A 19,257-nucleotide genomic window follows, 5' to 3' on the forward strand; every position below is an offset into this window, starting at 1 on the left:
GCCGGGCATGGTCCCGCCTAGACGCTTCCTTTTGTTGAGACAAACGCCAAAGCTTTTTATTTAACCGTCACAAGGTTTATAGGGACAAAATCAAGTCCATTGGGCTGACCTAACCAAACATGGCGACCAGCCCCTAGGGATAATGCATGTTCACGAGTTTTTGAGCCTCGGCGTTCGAGCTCCTAAGTTCATGAATAATATTACAATTAGTAAGAGTGTTCTTCCTATGTATGATGGCACCATAGACCGCAGGATTCTTTTGATGAATGTCCTCGACGACCGCCTGTCAGTCCGACGCCACGTGTATTCTTCTCTCATAAAGATCATCATCCAGCGCCAAGGCCTCTCTGATAGCCAAACATTCCAGTGTAGCTGGGTCCAAAATCTTTGGAAACACGAGTGTTGGGCATTTCCTTACCAGGCCTAAACCAGGTGATGGGCCAGCCCAAAGGAGCCCAGTAACATTTGCTACAACGCCGAGGTGCGCATTTGCTCGCGCGCGGAACAGGGCATCTCCCGCTACGTACGTACTATGGGCTGGCCCAACTAGTTCCTCTCTAGTTTTGGGGAAGTTCTAGAACCTTCTGAGATCGGTTTATTTTTTCCCTTTCGGTTTTTTCGGCTATTTTCTCATTCGTTCATTTTTATTATTTTCATTTTCTTTCCTTCTTCTTTTTTCATGTTCATTTTTTCTTTTCATTTATTATTCATTTTATTTATTTTCATTTTATTTTGCGAACATCTTTTCAAATTTGTGACTATTTTCTAGAAAACGTGAATCGGTTTTAAATTATAAACATTTTTCTAATTTGTAGACTTTTTTTTCAAATTCTTGAACATTGTTTTAAAAATGCATGATTATTTTTCTTAAATCGGGTACATTTACCAAGTCCGTGAACATTTTTTTTAACTTTTAGTGAAAGGAGCCCACATTTTTTTTGGAATAGACAACATTTTGGAATCATTGATCATTTTTTGAAATTTGGTATCATGTTTTGAAATTCATCCACATTTTTTGAATACATATACAATTTTTTAAATCTGGAACATTTTTTGAACTGGTGAAATTTTTGTAATTCATCAACATTTTGTGATTTTTGTGAAAATTTTCTAAAACATTATGAACATATTTGAATTCACGAACATTTTAAGAATATCCAAGAATGTTTTTCGGAAAATAATGAACATTTTTCGTTTGCCAAACAGTTTTTGCAAAATTGTGATCATTTCTCTGAAAATGCAAACATTTTTTTCGAAATCATGAACACTTTTTGAATCCACGAAACATTTTGTGATTTCTTTAAAATTTATAAAAATTTACTGATAAATTTGAAACTTTTTTGAAACTGCGAATTATTTTAAAGAAGAAAAAATAGAAACAGAAAAGTATAAAAAGCAAAAAAAAAAAAGATATAAAAAACATTTGGTGTCCCGACCCCGCGACTGGGCCGGCCCAAAAGGGCTGTCTTGCCGTTGATGTCCAAGGTTCCGCCTACGCAAGCAATACATGTCCCGATTACAGAATCCCCTCCGACTCAGCCCCAACGCGCCAGCACCCAGCAGCAGCAGCGGCGGCGGCGAGAAAGCAACCAGAGCGTTCGCCATTGTTCCGCTCCCTCTCTCCCCGATAGTGCGAGGCAGAAGCGCAGCTGATGGCTTCGCCGTCCCTCCTGACCGTGCACCTGCGCGGGTCTGCTTCGCCGCCCGACGCCGCCTCGTCGGTGGCGATCGAGGTGGAGGGAGGCGACGGGGTGGACCTCGCCCAGGTGGGCCTCGCGCTGGGGCTGGATCCGGCCACTGTCGGCCTCAACGGCTACTTCCTGAGCTGCGGGTCCGGCTACGTTTCCTTGGCGGTCACCTGGGGCGAGCTCCTCGCCTTCTTCGCCACGGGCGGGCAGCCCACGGGTGCCGACCCCGCCGAGCCCGTCGCCGTCGACGGAGGGCCCGTACCTTCGCCCCCAGGTGCGCCTCCCTTTCCGGGAAGATTGCATGTTTGCATCGTGACATTTAGCGTGCCACTAGATGTCAGTAGCAACCTGTTGACTGTTGTTCTCTGATTCTCTGAATTTTTTGCTCCTTTAAACTAGTAGCATAAATAATTGTTCAGGGTCCAATTGTTCAGTTTCATATGTTAGTACACATTATATAGTAGTACTAAGTACTAATCTATTTGAGCAAGTTGGATACTGATTATCACTAAATGCGTTGGGATATTAAAGTGTCGCGGTAGCTATCAACTCAACTGTACTGTTCTTGTTCATAGATTTGCAGCATTTTCATGTGGTTGTTGCGAAGCAATTATCTCACATCAAGTGTTATTTCCTGATCATGTGATTCAGTACGTCATCTGTTTATGCTACAAGAATGCGTTTATGTCTACTGCACTTGAAGAAGTTAAACAAAATGTGATATTTTCCACGAAATTTTGATCTGAATCTGCAAATAATATCTCTGTTAGAGCCCAGAGTTGTTCTGTCCTCAAAGCGAAAGCCCGGGTTGGAGACCGAAAATTGTTCCAAGAAGAGCAAGCTCCAACACAACAGCTCCGCTCAGTCAAAAGCAGGCGAAGAGCTACTTGCCGATGAGATCACCTTTGGTTTGAAGAGAAGACTCACATTGGACGAGGCTAGTCCATCTAAGAAGATTAAGCAAGTAGACTCCGGTGAGTGACAACTGACAACTGAACAAATCCTTCAAGAGTCTTCACCAGTTACTGTATTTATATCACCAATAATCTACCAAATATTCTGAAATCTGAAAGGTTCTTGTTTGGTTTATTGCATTGGTTGGTTAATCAATGAAGTAGAAGCACAGCAGCCAGTTAAATACTCTTGCAGCTTCGCCAGCAGTCACGACAAGCGGCCATCGGATGAGGAGATGGTCATCTCACTGTCGCGCAAGGGAGTCTGGTGATGCCAGTGTGTTCTTGCAGATTGATATTTTAGTGTTACTCGAAAGAACTCACGGCCGTGTATATGGTGATGAACTGACATGTCAAAGAGGCGCAGTGATGTAGTGACTGAGATTTGATTGTCACCTTGTCGCAAGTCATTGTTACTCGAAACAACTCCCGAGTATGATGATAAACTGGCATCGCTAAGAGGCCTAGTGAGATTTAGTGATTCCCCATTACCATCATGTAGTTAGTTTGGTCCTGAGTCATAGTTTCTGGTTTGTAGACACAGTGCTAGTTACAATAGTTTCACGTTTGGATACAGTGCTAGTTAGAACAGTTGTACAATGGAGTATTTCTTGTGTACATCGCAGTATTTGATATAATGCCAGAAAACTTCCCGATGTCTTTCTGTGAGCATAAATAATGGGTGGGCTAAAATGGGTACATTTTGCCTGCAAAACGCTAGCGCTACTATCACTGTCAAATCTGTAATCAGCGCATTTGTTGCAAGACACTAACATCTACAGTATTATTTTTGGTTTTACCAAAACAGAAATATACTTTTTAATCACTCCTGGGTTTTTACGATTTTTTTGGAGGAATAGCAACTGCTGTTTGGTTTGATTGCATCGTATGCACAACTATTCGGTATTTCACAATGCATATGCATGCTGGAGATTCAAAAGAGAGAGAGAGAAGAAGCATTCAGTATTTCACCACACAGAGATGGGTTACTTGATATGATTAATACCCATGTAAATCCCTGAAGAATTATACTTTTTTGGGATAATAATTACAAATTTTGGGGTACATGATTGTATACACAAACGAGAGCAAAAGACATGCATACCACCAACAAAAGTTAGGTCTAAGGTCTTCTATTTCGCAACCGGTTTCTCCACGCACTTGGCAGCACTCCAGGTTCAGCTCCGTTGCAAAAAGAATGAATTTATGACATCATAAAAATTGATTTCAATCGATGACACTTTAGAGGGACGAACTGGATACACTGTAAATGTATTTAGACTTCTTTGAGGGAAAATGTATGTAGACTTGAACATATATGATGAGCACACGGTGACATGGATACTGATGCATTTGGTGGGTGTGTGTTTATTTTGTCGATCTAGCTGGGCTTATGCTGTAGCCACACATAGATGAGTTACCTTATTACATGGACATCATGGATATGTACTCAAGTGTACTCCCTCCGTTCCAAATTACTCGTCGTGGAACCACGACGAGTAATTTGGAACGGAGGGAGTACATGGCAGCACCACCGTATCCATCTTGGTTGATTACAACATAGCCTAAAGGGGTACCGGATTGAGGAAGAGTGCGGTGACGAGGTCCTTTAGGTCGCTACCAAAGGTATAGGCATCCCTGCCTTTGAGATAAATGATCTCGTTTGTCCTTGCCATGTTTACCACCACCTCTGCTGCCGGCATCAGTGCATGGTCTATCTCCATGGTCACCTGGTTCAATATTCTCCACCTATTCTCTAGGAGTGCGGCGACAGCTGCCATAGCTTCATCACCCGTTGAGTCGTTCTCTATCATGTAGCACTCCAGGGTGCTAGGCATATCCTTCTTGTGCTTTCCCAACTGCATACATATGTCCGTAAAAGGGGTACATCTGATGAGTATACACATATGCTCATGCACCATGCAATGAATGTACAACATATCACATTTTAATATGCAAACTTGTGTTTATTTTGTTTGGAAACATATATACCTTGTAAGAAGACATATCATTGAGGAAGCGAGTGACCTGTGAACCAGCGCGGACCATTCCAGGAACTCTATCTACCCATTCAAATACCTCTTGGGTTGCCACATCGCCATAGCCCATTAGTGTCACGAGAGTAAGCATCGGTAGACCCGAGGTCATGATAGATATCTCCTCATGTTCCTTGAAGCTTGGCCGATATTTCTTGCTAGACAAGACAACTTCACGTAGGTAATATTCTGATGATAGCTTGTACTGCATCATAATTTGAAACATGTGACATATGAATTAGTATCTCTGATAAATATTAGGAAGAGAGATAAAACAATTAATTGTACATACACATGCTCATACACTTTACAGTTGAATCTGTGTCTTAATATAGGGCACCATACCGCTTTTCTAGAGACATTTTACGGTGCATCAAATCAATATTGACCGTTCATTTTTTCATTTGGACGGTCCAGATATGAAAATACTACTGCAGATTTTCGGTAGTATATTTCCTGATCAGGGGCAGTTTTGGTAGTTCACAGTTTACCAGAAACGCGGGCTGGTTCTCTCGATTAGGTATCTCCTGATTTTATGGGATTAGGCATCTCCTGATTTGTTAACAAACCGTGCATACCCCGCGTCTCAGGCTCCTCATCCATCTACTTCCAGCACGGGATCCTCTTCTGCGATCCACATCCGGCGCTGGTGGCTCCTCATCCATCAAACTGTACGATATAACGTCAGAGCTGCCTACTTCAGGAGAGAAGACACCTCGAATGACATAATACTCGCCAAGAAATTACAAGAAGAGAGATACAAATGTAGGAGATGCTCAATACTTTTTTGGTTCATGATGATCATATATGTTGCTAGAATTTTAACCCACACTTTGTAAGACTAGATCTCAGCTAGAGATTTTTTTTTGTGGGATTGAGATCATGCATGGTGGTTTTCTTGCCATTACTAATTAATAATGTGCTTATGGTCCAACAGAAAGCGTCTGAACATTCACATGAATTATTGAAACATTATCGATCAATTCCATGTAATGTATGACTGGCCCATGCCTGCGTGGCCGCTGTGAGAGCATCTCTAGCAGACCCCTTATCGGGCGGACCCTTAAAGTGAGTATAAGGGCCGCAGAAAACTTGTTTTGGGGGCTGGCGCGGGGTGTGGCCGAACAGACCACGCAAGGCCGCAGCTTTGCAGGGTTTGTCCGGCCGTTGCTCGTGCCAGCCCTCAAAACACGTGTGTTTTTTCTCAATTTGACACATATGTCATATTGCATAGAAATATAAAATCAATATAAATTAAAATCTGGATATTACAATACAACAATCATTCAAATTACAATAATTATTCAAATCTAAGAATTAAACTTATAATTCAATAGAAGAATTGTTCCAAATACAACAAGGACACAAATCTTAAATTAAGTGAATGTAAAAATGCGAGGGATGCAAAGACGGCCGACGGTCGATCCTTGCCATCTCTTTCTGTTCCTATCCTCGAGCTCCTTCATGGCGAGGACCACCACCACCATCTATTGTCGATTGTTCTCGAGCAGCGTCACTATGTCCGAGTCGTCGGACAAGGACGAATCCTCAAGTAAAATTCCTCGCAAGGGCTCAAATCCATCTACAAACCGCAACGGAGCTCACGTGAACGGAAATCGTTCGCTAAATCTATTTTGAAGGGGCAGAAAAGGACTTACTGAAGGATTCAGGGCGGGCGGCGACTCGACGACGGTCGATTCGGGGCGTCGGTGAAGCGGCACGGTGGACCCGGGTCTGCAGTGGCCCGGCGGTGTGTTTCCGCCGGCAGATATGGCCGGAATCGAAGCCGGAAGATATAGCCAGCATCCATGTGCACAGCCGAGCATCAGAAGCGACGTACCTATGCGATGGATCTCAACCACGACGCGGGGAGGAACCGATCTCGGGCGCCGTCCGAAGATTTTGCGATGGAGAGAGGGCCGCCGGGCGGCGCGGGCCGACTGCGCCGTTGAAGATCTTGGAGCCCTGTCCAAGATCTTGCGGCGGCGACTGTAGGGCGGGAGACGGAGCTGCCGCCACTGTGCGACTCAGGCACGGTGATCAAAGGGCGGGAGAAGGAGCAGCCGCCCCTGTGCGACTCAGGCGACGAATGAAGAACGAATGAGAAGGGAATCCTAGAAGGGAAGCCTACGAACTAAGATAGGGCAATTCTTTTCAAGGTGTGATATTAATCAACTGCAATTACCCATATTATTAATCAATAACATTATCATTAAGAAAGGACTAATCTACCCTTACAGCCAATTACCAAAATGTCCTCAAGAGAAAAAAACAGGGATCAATAATGATCATTGGATCAATTATATACTCCCACTATTTACAGGAGTATGATGCACCGTAAAAAGTCTCCTTTTCTAATGTAGGCCATGCGATACTTGTGGTTTGGTTCCAACGCATCCACAAACTCTTTGAAATTGGCGAGAGTCTTGATGTACAACATGTGAAGATATTCTGGTAGAATAAAAACCTCATTTTCATGCCATCTACGAACAGATAGTACAATGATACCCATTAGAGATCATTATACAAGGTCCAAAGATGAAGTGAGAGTGAGAGATGGATCTAGTAAAACTCATGAATCAGATAACTAGTAGTCTACCTTTGCATTGCTTCATTGAGCTTGTGACACTCCTCTAATGTGGCATGGACATCAAAAGTATCATCTAGAAGCGACACCATTCCAAACACCTTAGCTAATTGGATCCGTGCACGAGAGTACTCCTCCTCATGAAGCATTCCACAAGTCCAAAAGTAGATCTCCACCATACAGTCACGAGCATATGGTAGCTTCACGGTCTCATATAGGTCCCTCCACCATCTGCATGTGAAAATAGTTATTTTAACTTAACAATCTTATAAATACTGATGACGTTTCTACTTCTTCAGGTGGGTTACCCTATCTATGCCCTATGTACATGTTCTGCTTCTACTTGAGTAGATCTTGTTTTAACTCTTATCTGGTATATATTGTCTAGCTACTTGGCCATGATGATGATGTGGGAAAAGGAGTATTTCGTTCGTTGAATTTATGTGTTATGACCGGCATATTAGGGGCTTAGCCCAGTGGGTTGTGGCCCAAATTATCTTATTGTTATTAGGGGCTTAGCCCAATTATCTTATCGTTATTAGGGTCGTTTGCTTAGGAGTCAAGTAAACCTCTCTATATAAGGAGAGGAGATGTATCAATCTAATTAAGCAAGAAGCAATCATTATTTGCTCGGCTTCCCGAAGGGATCCGGGAGACCTAACCCTAGCCGCCTCTTGCGCCGCCGCCGCCTCTTCTTCATCGCGCCACGGCGCCCCACCGCCGGCAGCCGCGATCGCATCTCCATCAACCCTCCCCTTTCACGTACAACCTACACCCTAGACCAGGTAGGATCCTAGCTCCTACCAATTTGGTATCAGGTAGCTCGGTTTCGACCATGTCTGCACCACCACCAATCCCGCCGCTGCCCACCACCACCGCACCACCGCCGATCCTCTCCACGGCGCCGCTGGCCCTACCCACTGCGCCGCTGGGCTCCACCGCCGGCGCCTCCACCGGCCAGTCGCCGCCCCCCTCCACGGGTCCGCCGCCACCACCCTCCACCGCGCCGCTGGTTTACTTCCCGGCGGAGATGACCGACGTCCTCAACGATCTCGTCACAGCCGTCCAGGGGATCTGCCTCTACTTGGCCGGGCCCTATGGGCTGCCGCCGGCTGCGTCACCAACCATCGCCACCGGGCCGATGCTGCTGCCGTGGCAGCCGGCGCACCCGGCGGCCTCCGTCGCGCTCGCCGGGCCGCTGCAGCCACAGCTACCGCCGCCACCGCCTGGCAGCCGCCGCACCAAGGGGCCACCGCGGCGCTGGTCGGGCCGCTGCAGCTGCAGCCAGCCCGCGCCCCCGCACCGCTCTGGCCTCACTGGCCGGCCGCGGCCATCGCGGCGCCCGCCGCCTCCGCCGTTTCCATGCAGCAGGAGCTGCCGCTGCAGGCGCCTCCGCCGCCCAGCACCGGGCTGAATACAACCGCGCCGGCGGGCTGCCGCTTCAGCAAGTGCGGTTCCCGCCCTCGCCGTCCCAGCTTCCGACCTGGTTGGCCGGGACGTCACTGCCGCCATTCTACACCATGGCCGCGGACCAGCCGGCGCCCTCCCTGCCATACGGCGGGCCCTCCGGCTCCGCGGGTTTCCACACTGGCTGTGCCGGGCCACCGCTTCCCAGCGAACCACCTGTGCACACCGGACCGGCGCCATCCTCTTCGCTGCTCCGTACCGCCGAGCCGTACGCTCACGGTGGTCATGCTCAGACACCGCCGCGCTTCGCCAAGCTCGACTTTGCCACCTACGACGGCGCCGAGGACCCCCTCAACTGGCTCAACCAGTGTGAGCAATTCTTCCGGGGGCAACGCACACTCGCGTCGGAACGCACTTGGCTCGCCTCATATCACCTTCGGGGCGCCGCACAGACGTGGTACTATGCCCTCGAGCAAGACGAGGGCGGCATGTCCCCATGGGAGCGCTTTCGCAGGCTATGCCTCCTTCACTTCGGGCCGCCGATACGCGGGAGCCGGCTGGCGGAACTCGGCCGCCTTCCCTTCACCTCCACGGTTCAGGACTTCGCCGACCGTTTTCAGGCCCCAGCATGCCACGCGTTGGGAGTGACGGCGCAGCAGCGGGCTGACCTCTTCGTCGGTGGACTTCCGGATCACATCCGCGTGGACGTGGAGCTTCGGGGACCCCAGGATCTCCAGACGGCCATGTACTACACCCGCGCGTTCGAGCGCCACGCGGTGGCCATCCAGCAGGCATCGCCGTCTCGGGCCGCTGGGCCGCTACCCTGGCCGGATGTTCCCGCGCAGGGTTGGCCTGCTTAGGCTTCCGCGGCACCCCTCGCCGCGACCGCGACGCGCCTGTTCCGTCGGCTCACCTCGGCCGAGCTACTCGAGCGTCGCCGCCAAGGGTTGTGCTTCAACTGCGACGAGCCCTACACGCCCGGCCACAACTGCCCGCGACTCTTCTACCTGGAGGCTGTAGACTACATTGAGGAGGACGCCGTCGCCGCCGACCTGGCCGCCCCAGCTGTCGCGAAGGTGTTTGACGCTGGTTGATCACCTCGAGGAGTTCAGCCAGTGCTTCCCCACCTTACATCTCGAGGACGAGCTGTTTGTGCAGGCGGGGAGAAGTGTTATGACCGGCATATTAGAGGCTTAGCCCAGTGGGTTGTGGCCCAAGTTATCTTATTGTTATTAGGGGCTTAGCCCAATTATCTTATCGTTATTAGGGTCGTTTGCTTAAGGGTCAAGTAAACCTCTCTATATAAGGAGAGGAGATGTATCAATCTAATCAAGCAAGAAGCAATCATTATTTGCTCGGCTTCCCAAAGGGAGCCGGGAGACCTAACCCTAGCCGCCTCTTGTGCCGCCGCCGCCTCTTCTTCATCGTGCCACGGCGCCCCGCCGCCGGCAGCCGTGATCGCATCTCCGTCAATCCTCCCCCTTCCCGTACAACCTACGCCCTAGACCAGGTAGGATCCTAGCTCCTACCAATATGATATTTAGCTTAAAATTAAAATCGTAGCAAGAGTTATTGATTCTCACGTATATATATTCAGTTGTCTCCAGAGTCCTTTCCCTTTTTGATGCCAATAAGCTAACAAAAATAGTATCGTGTGTCTCCAATGCTATTTTAATTAATTTTGCAAAAAAATCTCAATGTATATTATATCTTGCATAGTGAAAACAACCACAACGGGTCACTCCAAAACCAATGTCAAAACCATTCATACTCTTGAGGATTAATGTCCGACTAAGCATCAATAACAGTTTGCATAATTTTAAAAAACAATTCAGCTTAAGAAACACAGTGGTAAAGATCCTAAATGACAATACTTGAAGGTTAGGAGACAATATGGCACATTACATATGGCCCATATCCTAAAAACCCATCTAGCTAGCATAAGAAAAGACATACAACGCAACATCTACAACATAATAAACTCATACGTGTGTGTTGGTTTTATTATAGTGAAGAACTAGGATAAACATCAATGAGAAAAGTTCAACTTATGATAAGAAGACTTACAATGAGAGGTCCTTGAGCTCCTTGAGGTGAAGGATCCTAACGAGGTTAAAGTTCAGCCTAGAAAGCTCTAGCAACATGCCATCGTACACCCCCTCCTACTCATACTCATCAATGTAGCGCATGGTTTCAATCCTTCTTGTGAACCGTGGGAGGGGGATGTCTAGGGCGCAGGAGATCTTCTCTGCAATTGGCGACCCGACATTGCCTTTGATAGCCTCGAGGTGGCCCCTTGCAAAGGCGATGGCATCGTCGAGAGCGACCTCTCCTGGTGTTGCCATGTGAGATGCATTGTACAAGCTCAAAAGGCCCCTCGGGTCACTGCGAAGGCTTTCGCTGAAACTACCTTGGTCCTTTCTGAATTTATCGAATACATCTGCATGCACATTGATTCAAACATATCTTATCAACAGATGTAACATGCATGTTTTCAGCTGCTAAAATAACACGAATTGATTCAAAAGGGTTACTGATTAGCGACACTGTGCACTTAATTACCCTCAGATACCCAAAGTCCATGTTGCCGAAGTAGGCGAAACTTAAGTGTGGTGATGTGTAGGCTATGGTCGCACCTGACCGATTTCCACGCTCTCTCCTCAGCACGCGGACAGCCATAATCAAGTGCCTGGCGGTTTAGATCCCCCAAATCCCCCTCCCGTGCTGACGCAGCAGGCCCCTGGCCTACCGGGGGATGATCGAGACCGCCCTATCGTCGTTTCTTCCTCTCCTCTCGCGCCTCCCAGCCGTCGTTCTGCCTCCCCTGCCAGCTCGCACGCCCCCCATTCGATAGTCCAACGCCACCGCGCATTGCGACCTATCGGGACGCCCTGTTTTCGCATGACTCGGTGCCGCCGGGGTCATTATGCGCCTCGCGTCCCGCAGCAAATCGCTTTTACAGATATGGCAAGCCTGCTGACCTTCACCGGCGTTGCTTCCGCTGCCTCTCCTACAACCATAGACGACGCGATTGTCGGGATCCTGCTGTTTGCTGGCTGTGCCATCGTGTTGGCCACCTTAGCTTCCAATGCAGCATCCGCGTCTACAAGCCTAACCCTAAGCTCGGCGCCACCAATACTTATACCCCCTCCCCCTCTTGTTCACAGCTCATCAGTCCTCTCGACGCAGCTCCGGCCTCCTCCACCTCGCTCGCAATCATCCCTTTCTCCCCAGCCCCACCCAATCCCGCTCCAGTCGACGCCATGGAGCCTGTGATCCCAGGGCGCCCTACCTCGCTCGACGTCCACTTCCCGCTCGTTTCCGATCAGAACACCCTAGTTTGCCTCATCAACATCTCTCCACCCAAGTCCAACTTCCTTCCCTGGCTAAGGCGTGCCTTCAGGCAGCGGCTGCGGATTGGTGCCGTAGGCTTTGCTGGCTCCGCGGTGGGCACGGCCTTCGCCGTCTTTCAGAGGGAGGAAGAGCAGGCTGCGGCCTTCCGTGCGAGCCCGATCTACGTCGGCTCCCACACGGTCCGCATCCTCCCGCACGACGCGAGAGACAATGCCTTCTCCTTCTCCTACCGCCATGTTGTCAACCTATCGCTTGAAAAGCTGCCTCTGGAGCTTTGGAACAGGCGTGGTGTCGCTGCCACCGTCGCCGGCTTCGCAGGCATGCTAAGGGTGGAGCATGCCTGCCTTCACGGGAACGACTTCGCCAGCATCTTCGTGCTTGTCAAGGTCGAGGCGCTGCAGCACATCCCCCACCACATCGCCTTCCATCGCTTCGACGGCGTGGGGGCGTACGCCGACGTGCTTATCAATGAGATCTGGGACATGGCCCGGTCGCTCGGGGCCCCATCTGCGCCTCCACAACCTCCCTTTGCGCGCCGCTTCGGTGGAGGAGGTGGCTCCGGTGTTGGCCGTACGCTCCCGAGGACCCTTCCTCGTCAAGGCCGCGTCCCGTCTAGGGGCTCCGGCACGGCGCCTGGCGGCCAGCTCGATGACGACGGCCTAGCTACCCAGGCCTACCGTGCCTACCTGCAGCCTCAGATCGCTTCTGACCAAGACTTCATGGCCATGTTAAAGATCTCCTTCAAGCCAAAGTTCATCAAGGGGGCCCCCTTCTCCCTCCCCATGGCCGAGCAGCTTGCCCATGAAGACGAAGGGCGCGGCTACCTCCGCCCGGCGCTGGTTGTTGCTGACTGCGCCCGCCCTAGCGCGGCCGTCACCTTCGACCCCGACGCCATGACTTTCTCCTTCACGCTTGAGCTCAGCAACTGCCGGGCTGCCAAAGGTGTCATCCAGGTGCGAGCTGTCGCCTTGGATGATGGCTTCTTCCCCTGCTTTGATCTGTGCCATGATCTGTTGGCGCGGGAGAGCTGCCGCTCTCTCTTGTTCAAATTTTGGCCATAAGATGAAGCTGGCCTCATGTGCCCGCACACTTTGCCCCTTCTACCTTCCGTCGATAACATGCACCCTCCCAAGCCTGTCGTGCCTCATGGGCTGCTGCCCGCCGTTGGCCCACCCCTCTCCGCTGATGGGGGTGTCATTCTCCCTGCCTAAGCTTACTTCCCTGCGTACGCGCGTGCGCAGGCCCATCAAGTGCTGGCCACCAGGCCCATCTGCCCCAGGCCTCTCAGGCACGCCCTGCCTTGGGCGACGGCCTGCTTGGCTGCGACCGCTCCCCTGTGGCTAACACCAACCTGTTGCACGGGGCGTGCTCCTTGCTCCCCGCTCACGTCGCCACAACTTTCTGCTCCTGCCGCACGCCGCCGCCAGAACCAAGGGCCGAAGATCTCCGCCCCTTGCCCACGCTCCCACTCTTCGATGCTCCCCCCGTTGCCACTTGCCGGTGACGCAGCTCAAGCCGATCTGGGCCCGGGGATCGGTTCCCTCCCGCCCTCCGGTGACCAGATCCTCCAGGCGGTCACCACCGACCCTGACGTCGGTTCCGCTGTCCAAGCTTTGGCGCAGCTGCGCAGGTCCAACAGGTGGTGGCTGCTGGCTCTTCTGCCCAAGATCTGACGGCGCCCCCCTCGGCTGCTCGCCGCAGCCCCCGCATCAGGCAGATGTATGATGGGGAGTGTGTCGGCTCCGTCGAGCGCGCTTCCAAGCGCAAGGCGGCGGGCTCCGGCGCTAGCTCCGGTGGCCCTAGCCGCCGGCCCTCCTCCCGCGCCTCCTGCCGCAAGAAGACCAAGGTGGTGCCTGTTGCTGAACTGCTTGATCTTCAGTTCGACAGCACCCCCAAGCCCATGACCCACGGCAAGCTCAAGCAAATCGCTAAGTGCTGCGACCTCAATGTGGATGCCATCTTCGCTCAAGCTTCTTCCTCCTCGAACGCTGGTGCAGGCTGCTCTGGCTCTTCGGACAGTTCCTCTGCTTCCATGGGTGCGTGCTTTGGTTCGGATGTTTAAGGATCATTCTGATAGGTTTATGCCCGGTGCCATCCCGGGAGCTGTCGGTTCTAGTTCTGTATGCCTCTGCTTTAGGTTTATGTTCAGTCTTAGCCACCATCCTGTCATGCCACTTGCAAGTCAGTCTGTCTGTCTGCTTAGGTTTAAGCGTATGGTCTGTATCTCTGATGATGTTAAGATGTTCCTCTATGTTATTCTGGATCTTTCTTTTATCCTTTGTTGCATCTGCGTTGCTTCCCATATATTGCTGTTGCATGTTCCCGCCCGCTCATGCTCATACCTAGACTTGCTTTTTTCATCGTTTATGCACAGGCAGTTTTCTCACCTTGATCCATGAAACTTCTTAACTGGAACGTACGAGGCCTAGGTGATGAGAATAAGTGTTCTTTGGTTCGTGATGTTCTAACCTCCTGTCAACCTAGCATTGTCTGTTTTCAGGAAACAAAACTGGAAACTGCCCCAATTTTGAAGTTGCGGAGTTTTCTTCCTCCTCACCTCAACAACCAGGCGATCATGCCCTCTGCAGGCCCCTCGGGCGGCCTGTTGGTCGCCTGGGACGCTGTTGCTTTCTCAGGACAGATCGTTGCAACCCACAGATACCATGTCACCGTCAGGTTCTCATCAACATCGTCTGCATTAGTTTTCGCGATCACTACAGTGTATGCTCCTTGCACCCACCAGGAGAGACAGCTTTTCTTTGATGAGTTGGACAGCGTTTCTGGCCTGCTGTCTGAACCATGGCTTATCCTCGGCGACTTCAACATGTACCGGTTCGCCGAGGAAAAGTCGCGTGGTAGAGTCAACTGGGCTATGATGGACAAGTTTAATGATTGGATCAGATCTCATGGGCTGGATGATGTCAACATTTTCAACTGCAGATACACCTGGTCAAACAAGCGAGCGGACCCGACCATGGTTCGGTTGGATCGCGTGCTCATCAATGCTGACTGGCTGTTGTCCTTCTCCCAGACGTCCGCCTCTGTTGTGCCTTCTGTCACCTCGGATCATGTGCCTATCCAGGTTCAGTTTGGTAGCATTCAGGTAAAAAGCAAGTTTTTCAGAATGGAAAACCAATGGCTGGTGATGGAGGGAACAAGATCTATCATTCACAACAGTTGGCATCAGGGCACCAGGCCGATCCCCTCAGCCGCCTCTCTTATCAACCATAAGTTCAGATGTGTTCGTGCTGCCATCAGGCAGTGGAAAAGGAACAAGGACAGCTTAGATCTGCTCTCTTCAAATAACAAGGCAGTGGTAACCTACCTCGATGCAGTCGAAGAGCGGAGGTCTTTATCTCAGCTTGAGAAGGCCCTGAGGTTGTTTGCAAAACAGAAGGCAGAGCTGCTTGTCTTATGGAAAGCTGAATACTGGCGACGGAGGGCAAAACTACGTTGGTGTGTCTCCGGAGATGAGAATTGCAGTTTTTTCCACGCTGCTGCCAATGGTCACGCACAACGCAACAAGGTCAGGGTGCTCGTAAAGGATGGAGACTAATTTTTTGACAATCAACAGAAGCTCAAGTTGGCAACTGACTACTTTTCTGCTCTTCTGGGCCAGTCCTCTCCTTCTCTACCCACCGTTCAGCTTGGCCAGCTGTATGCACCCGACGATCTATCATGTCTAGAGAGGGAGTTCACCTGGGAAGAAATTGTTGATGCTATCAACCACTCGCCGAACAACCGCAGCCCTGGCCCGGACGGCTTCACCAATGAGTTCTACAAAGCCTTCCTTGGCGACATCAAGATGGATCTCTAGCTTTTATTCTCTCAGCTGTACCAGAACCAGTTAGATTTGAAAGGCATCAACGTGGCTCACATTTCCCTCCTGCCCAAAAAGGATACACCGCTCGAGCTAAAGGATTTCAGGCCAATCTCCATTGTACACAGTGTGCCGAAGCTTGCTAGCAAGGTGCTGACTAGAAGGCTTCAAGTCCACATCCCAAACCTAGTTCACAGCTTGCAATCCGGTTTCATCAAGGGCCGTGCTATTGTTGAAAACTTTGCCATGGCTGCCGACATGATACAAACAACTCACAAGAGAAAATTACCCATGGTGGCTCTTAAGTTGGATTTTCAGAAAGCCTTTGACACCGTCAGTTGGTCATGCCTTTTCAACATTCTCACTGCTAGAGGCTTTCCTCAATGCTGAATCAGATGGCTCGAATCTCTGCTGTCTACGGCAACTTCAAAAGTTATGCTGAATGAGGAGTTTGGGGACTCCTTCACCACTAAGAGGGGTTTCCGGCAGGGCGATTCTATTTCACCGTATCTCTTCATTCTAGTGGCTGATGTTCTGCAACGGCTATGCTGCTCAGCTTTTCAAAATGGCAACCTCATTCACCCGCTTGGCTCTGACAGAATGTTCCCAGTGCTGCAATACGCCGACGACACCTTGATCCTGTTCCATGGCAGCGTTGAACAAGCACTTATCATCAAACAGATTCTGTCTGACTTCTCAGATTTCTCAGGGCTAAAGATTAATTACCATAAGAACACCCTCATTCCTATTTGCATGGACAGCAGTATCACAGATGCGATTGTTGGTTTGTTTGGTTGCCCAGCCTCGAGTTTTCCATGCACTTACCTTGGCCTACCTCTTTCTTTGCACAAGATCCGACACGACATGCTGCTGCCAGTCATCCAGAAAGTGGACAGAAGGTTATCCAGCTGGTTGGCTACTCTCCTGTCTTGGGGAGGACGGCTCACCCTCATCAACTCAGTTCTGGCCAGCATCTCCAGCTACTTCATGTCATTTTTCTGCTGGCCTAAGAAGTCCTTGCAGAAGTTAGAGGGGCTGTTGAGGTCTTTCTTGTGGCAAGGCACGAACACCGCTAAGGGTGGTCAGTGCCTAGTAGCTTGGCACTTTGTCACCATACCGCGTTCTGCTGGTGGCTTGGGTGTGCGTGATTTGCCTGCACACAACCAAGCTCTGTTAGCCAAGTTTACTGCTCGAGTTCTGCAACACTCAGATGCTCCCTGTTATCAGTGGTTCGCACAGCAATACTGCCACAATAAGCTGCCCTTACGGCCCTACTATCGGGACACGGCTATCTGGAAGGGTTTCAAGCAGTACACCGGTATGATTATCAACTCTTCCAGGTGCTCCTTGGGCTCAGGAGAGCTTATCTCGTTCTGGCATGATATCTGGCTGCCAGTGGGACGGCTACGCTTTGCCTTGCCTACCTTATACACCTTTGCCACTGACCAAGCTTGCTCAGTGGCCTCTCAGTTCTCTCAAGCAACTTGGCAAGTCCAGCTGCACCCGAACCTGTCAGACGCAGCCAGCCAAGAACTGCACCTGCTTCACTCTCTCTTGCTTACGGCTGCACCTGTCTCTCACAGCCCGGATGTCAGGATTTCTGCCATACATAGCAAGCCCATCCGTGCTGCTCACATCTACGAGCTGCTCACTTTCAGAGGCATTTCTTGTGTCTACGGTGCGTGGATCTGGGACAAGATCATTCCCCTCAAACACCGTGTCTTCCTCTGGCTTCTACTCTGGGGGCGGCTCAATACCTGGGATAACATGATGAAGAAACAGTGGAGGTCCATCGTTACACATCAAGACTGCGATATCTGCCCTGTTGTTGAATCTGCTCTGCACTTGGTGTTACGCTGCTCCCGGCTACAATCATTTGGCAACTGTTTGATCTCGATACCCTTGCTTCCAATTCCTCGGGCATCGTTAGCTTCATACAGTGGGCTCAGCAACGGTGGCCAGCAACCAGCAAATTCAACATCCTCTTCGCTGCCGCTGCCGTTACTGCATGGCACGCTAGAAATGACAGGATTTTCAACTACAAGAGGTGGTCATCGCCATATATAAAGCAATATGTCGCATAGTTGCTACGTTTGTGGAAGAATAGGTGCCATAAACAAGATGATTATGATGCTATTGACGCTTGGTTACTTTTTCTAGCTTAGCACACCACCCCACCCCTCTTCTTATGCTGGCAGCTTATAGCCAGGGCACCTTGGGTGTCAAATATAAGCTTCATGTAATTGACCTTCGGTCCCCAGGCTTGGCCTGTTTTGAAATATAAGGTAGAAAGCTATCTACCTTCTTTTCAAAAAAGATGTGTAGGCTATTGGAGCCGTCAGTCTCTGCCTGCTTTGCATGGACAAGGTTTAGTGCCTCTTCAATCTCTTCACGGAAGTGATTGTCTATGCCTAGTCGTTCAAGTGTGTCCACATATGTTAGTGCATCGGCTATGGTCATGGTGTCCTTGCTCCCCTTGAATGTCTAACGTACTTGCCCTTTGAGCTGCTCTGCCCGCTCTCTCATCCAATCCTCTGATCTCTGCTAGAAACAACTCAATATTAATCTTTGGATGTCAATCGTGCGGGTAGGATAAAATCATTAACTTAGTCTATCCCATGAAAAAGAACTTCCTTAGTGAAGTGTCTGAAGTTTCATGTAGCTTATTTTACTCATAAGCCATGTGTTCTCATTTGCGTGGTATTTGGTTTCCTACGACCGTAATGAACTAATATCATGTACATCAAAAAGTTGACGAAATTCAATGTAGAGCATATATGGATGGTCCACGAAGCATGACATAGTTAATAAACATGTAGCAGCTTCAAAATCCTTGATTCTAAAGTACTTGAAAGTTCTACCCCAAAATCAAAATCAAATCATTGAAAGATAATGCATATAGTTAATGTGCGCGCGCATGTTAACCTGTGAGATAGGAGGGACGTAGGTGACAAAGAAGTCACCCCACACGGAGGGCGCAAACTTCTCGCTAGTATCGGCGCCACCGGCGGCCACCTGCAGAGTGCTTCTGTCATCGGCTTTGGTCACCATCTCATGGCCGTTCACGATAGAAGCAGCCTGGCTCGAGGGCGCCATTTCAAGGGTGTGCTGCAGCTACAATAATATTTGCTTCCTCAGCTGGTTGCAAATACTTGTAACAACTAGTGCTGTAGTGAGGTACTACAAGCAGTGCTTGCTGCAGGTGATGTATCTGAGGCTGCAGGGGTCTCTGTTTATAGACCAATATATATAGCAAACTTGGCTATAGTTGTATCAACTGGTTGCATTCCAGTACTTCAAATGAGCCTATAATTAAGCGGGCCCGAGATTCTCTACATCGTACCAGACCATTTGAAGGGCGCAGCCGTACGTTTTAATATTTGGCGTTAGGTATGGCTCATGCAAAACGCGT

At 49.9% G+C, this 19,257-nt stretch overlaps 1 protein-coding gene and 1 pseudogene across 2 annotated transcripts; one reads left to right on the forward strand and one right to left on the reverse strand.

Annotated features, from left to right (window-relative positions):
• The first annotated feature begins 1,526 nt into the window (after positions 1-1,526).
• LOC123075232 (uncharacterized) lies at positions 1,527-3,291 on the forward strand. 2 transcript variants are annotated; one of them, XM_044497890.1, is made up of 3 exons: positions 1,527-1,962; positions 2,459-2,662; positions 2,804-3,291. In XM_044497890.1, the coding sequence occupies exons 1-3, from the start codon at positions 1,653-1,655 to the stop codon at positions 2,911-2,913; spliced, it is 624 nt and encodes a 207-aa protein (XP_044353825.1). In that variant the 5' UTR covers positions 1,527-1,652; the 3' UTR covers positions 2,914-3,291. The 2 variants fall into 2 exon arrangements, with proteins under 2 accessions (XP_044353825.1, XP_044353826.1); XM_044497891.1 differs by having other exon boundaries at positions 2,807-3,291.
• A 915-nt stretch (positions 3,292-4,206) lies between these two features.
• LOC123076453 (eudesmanediol synthase-like) lies at positions 4,207-18,941 on the reverse strand (annotated as a pseudogene).
• Positions 18,942-19,257: the final 316 nt, after the last annotated feature.

Source organism: Triticum aestivum, chromosome 3D (genome assembly GCF_018294505.1).
Source record: "Triticum aestivum cultivar Chinese Spring chromosome 3D, IWGSC CS RefSeq v2.1, whole genome shotgun sequence".
In the NCBI taxonomy this organism is placed as follows: Eukaryota; Viridiplantae; Streptophyta; class Magnoliopsida; order Poales; family Poaceae; genus Triticum; species Triticum aestivum.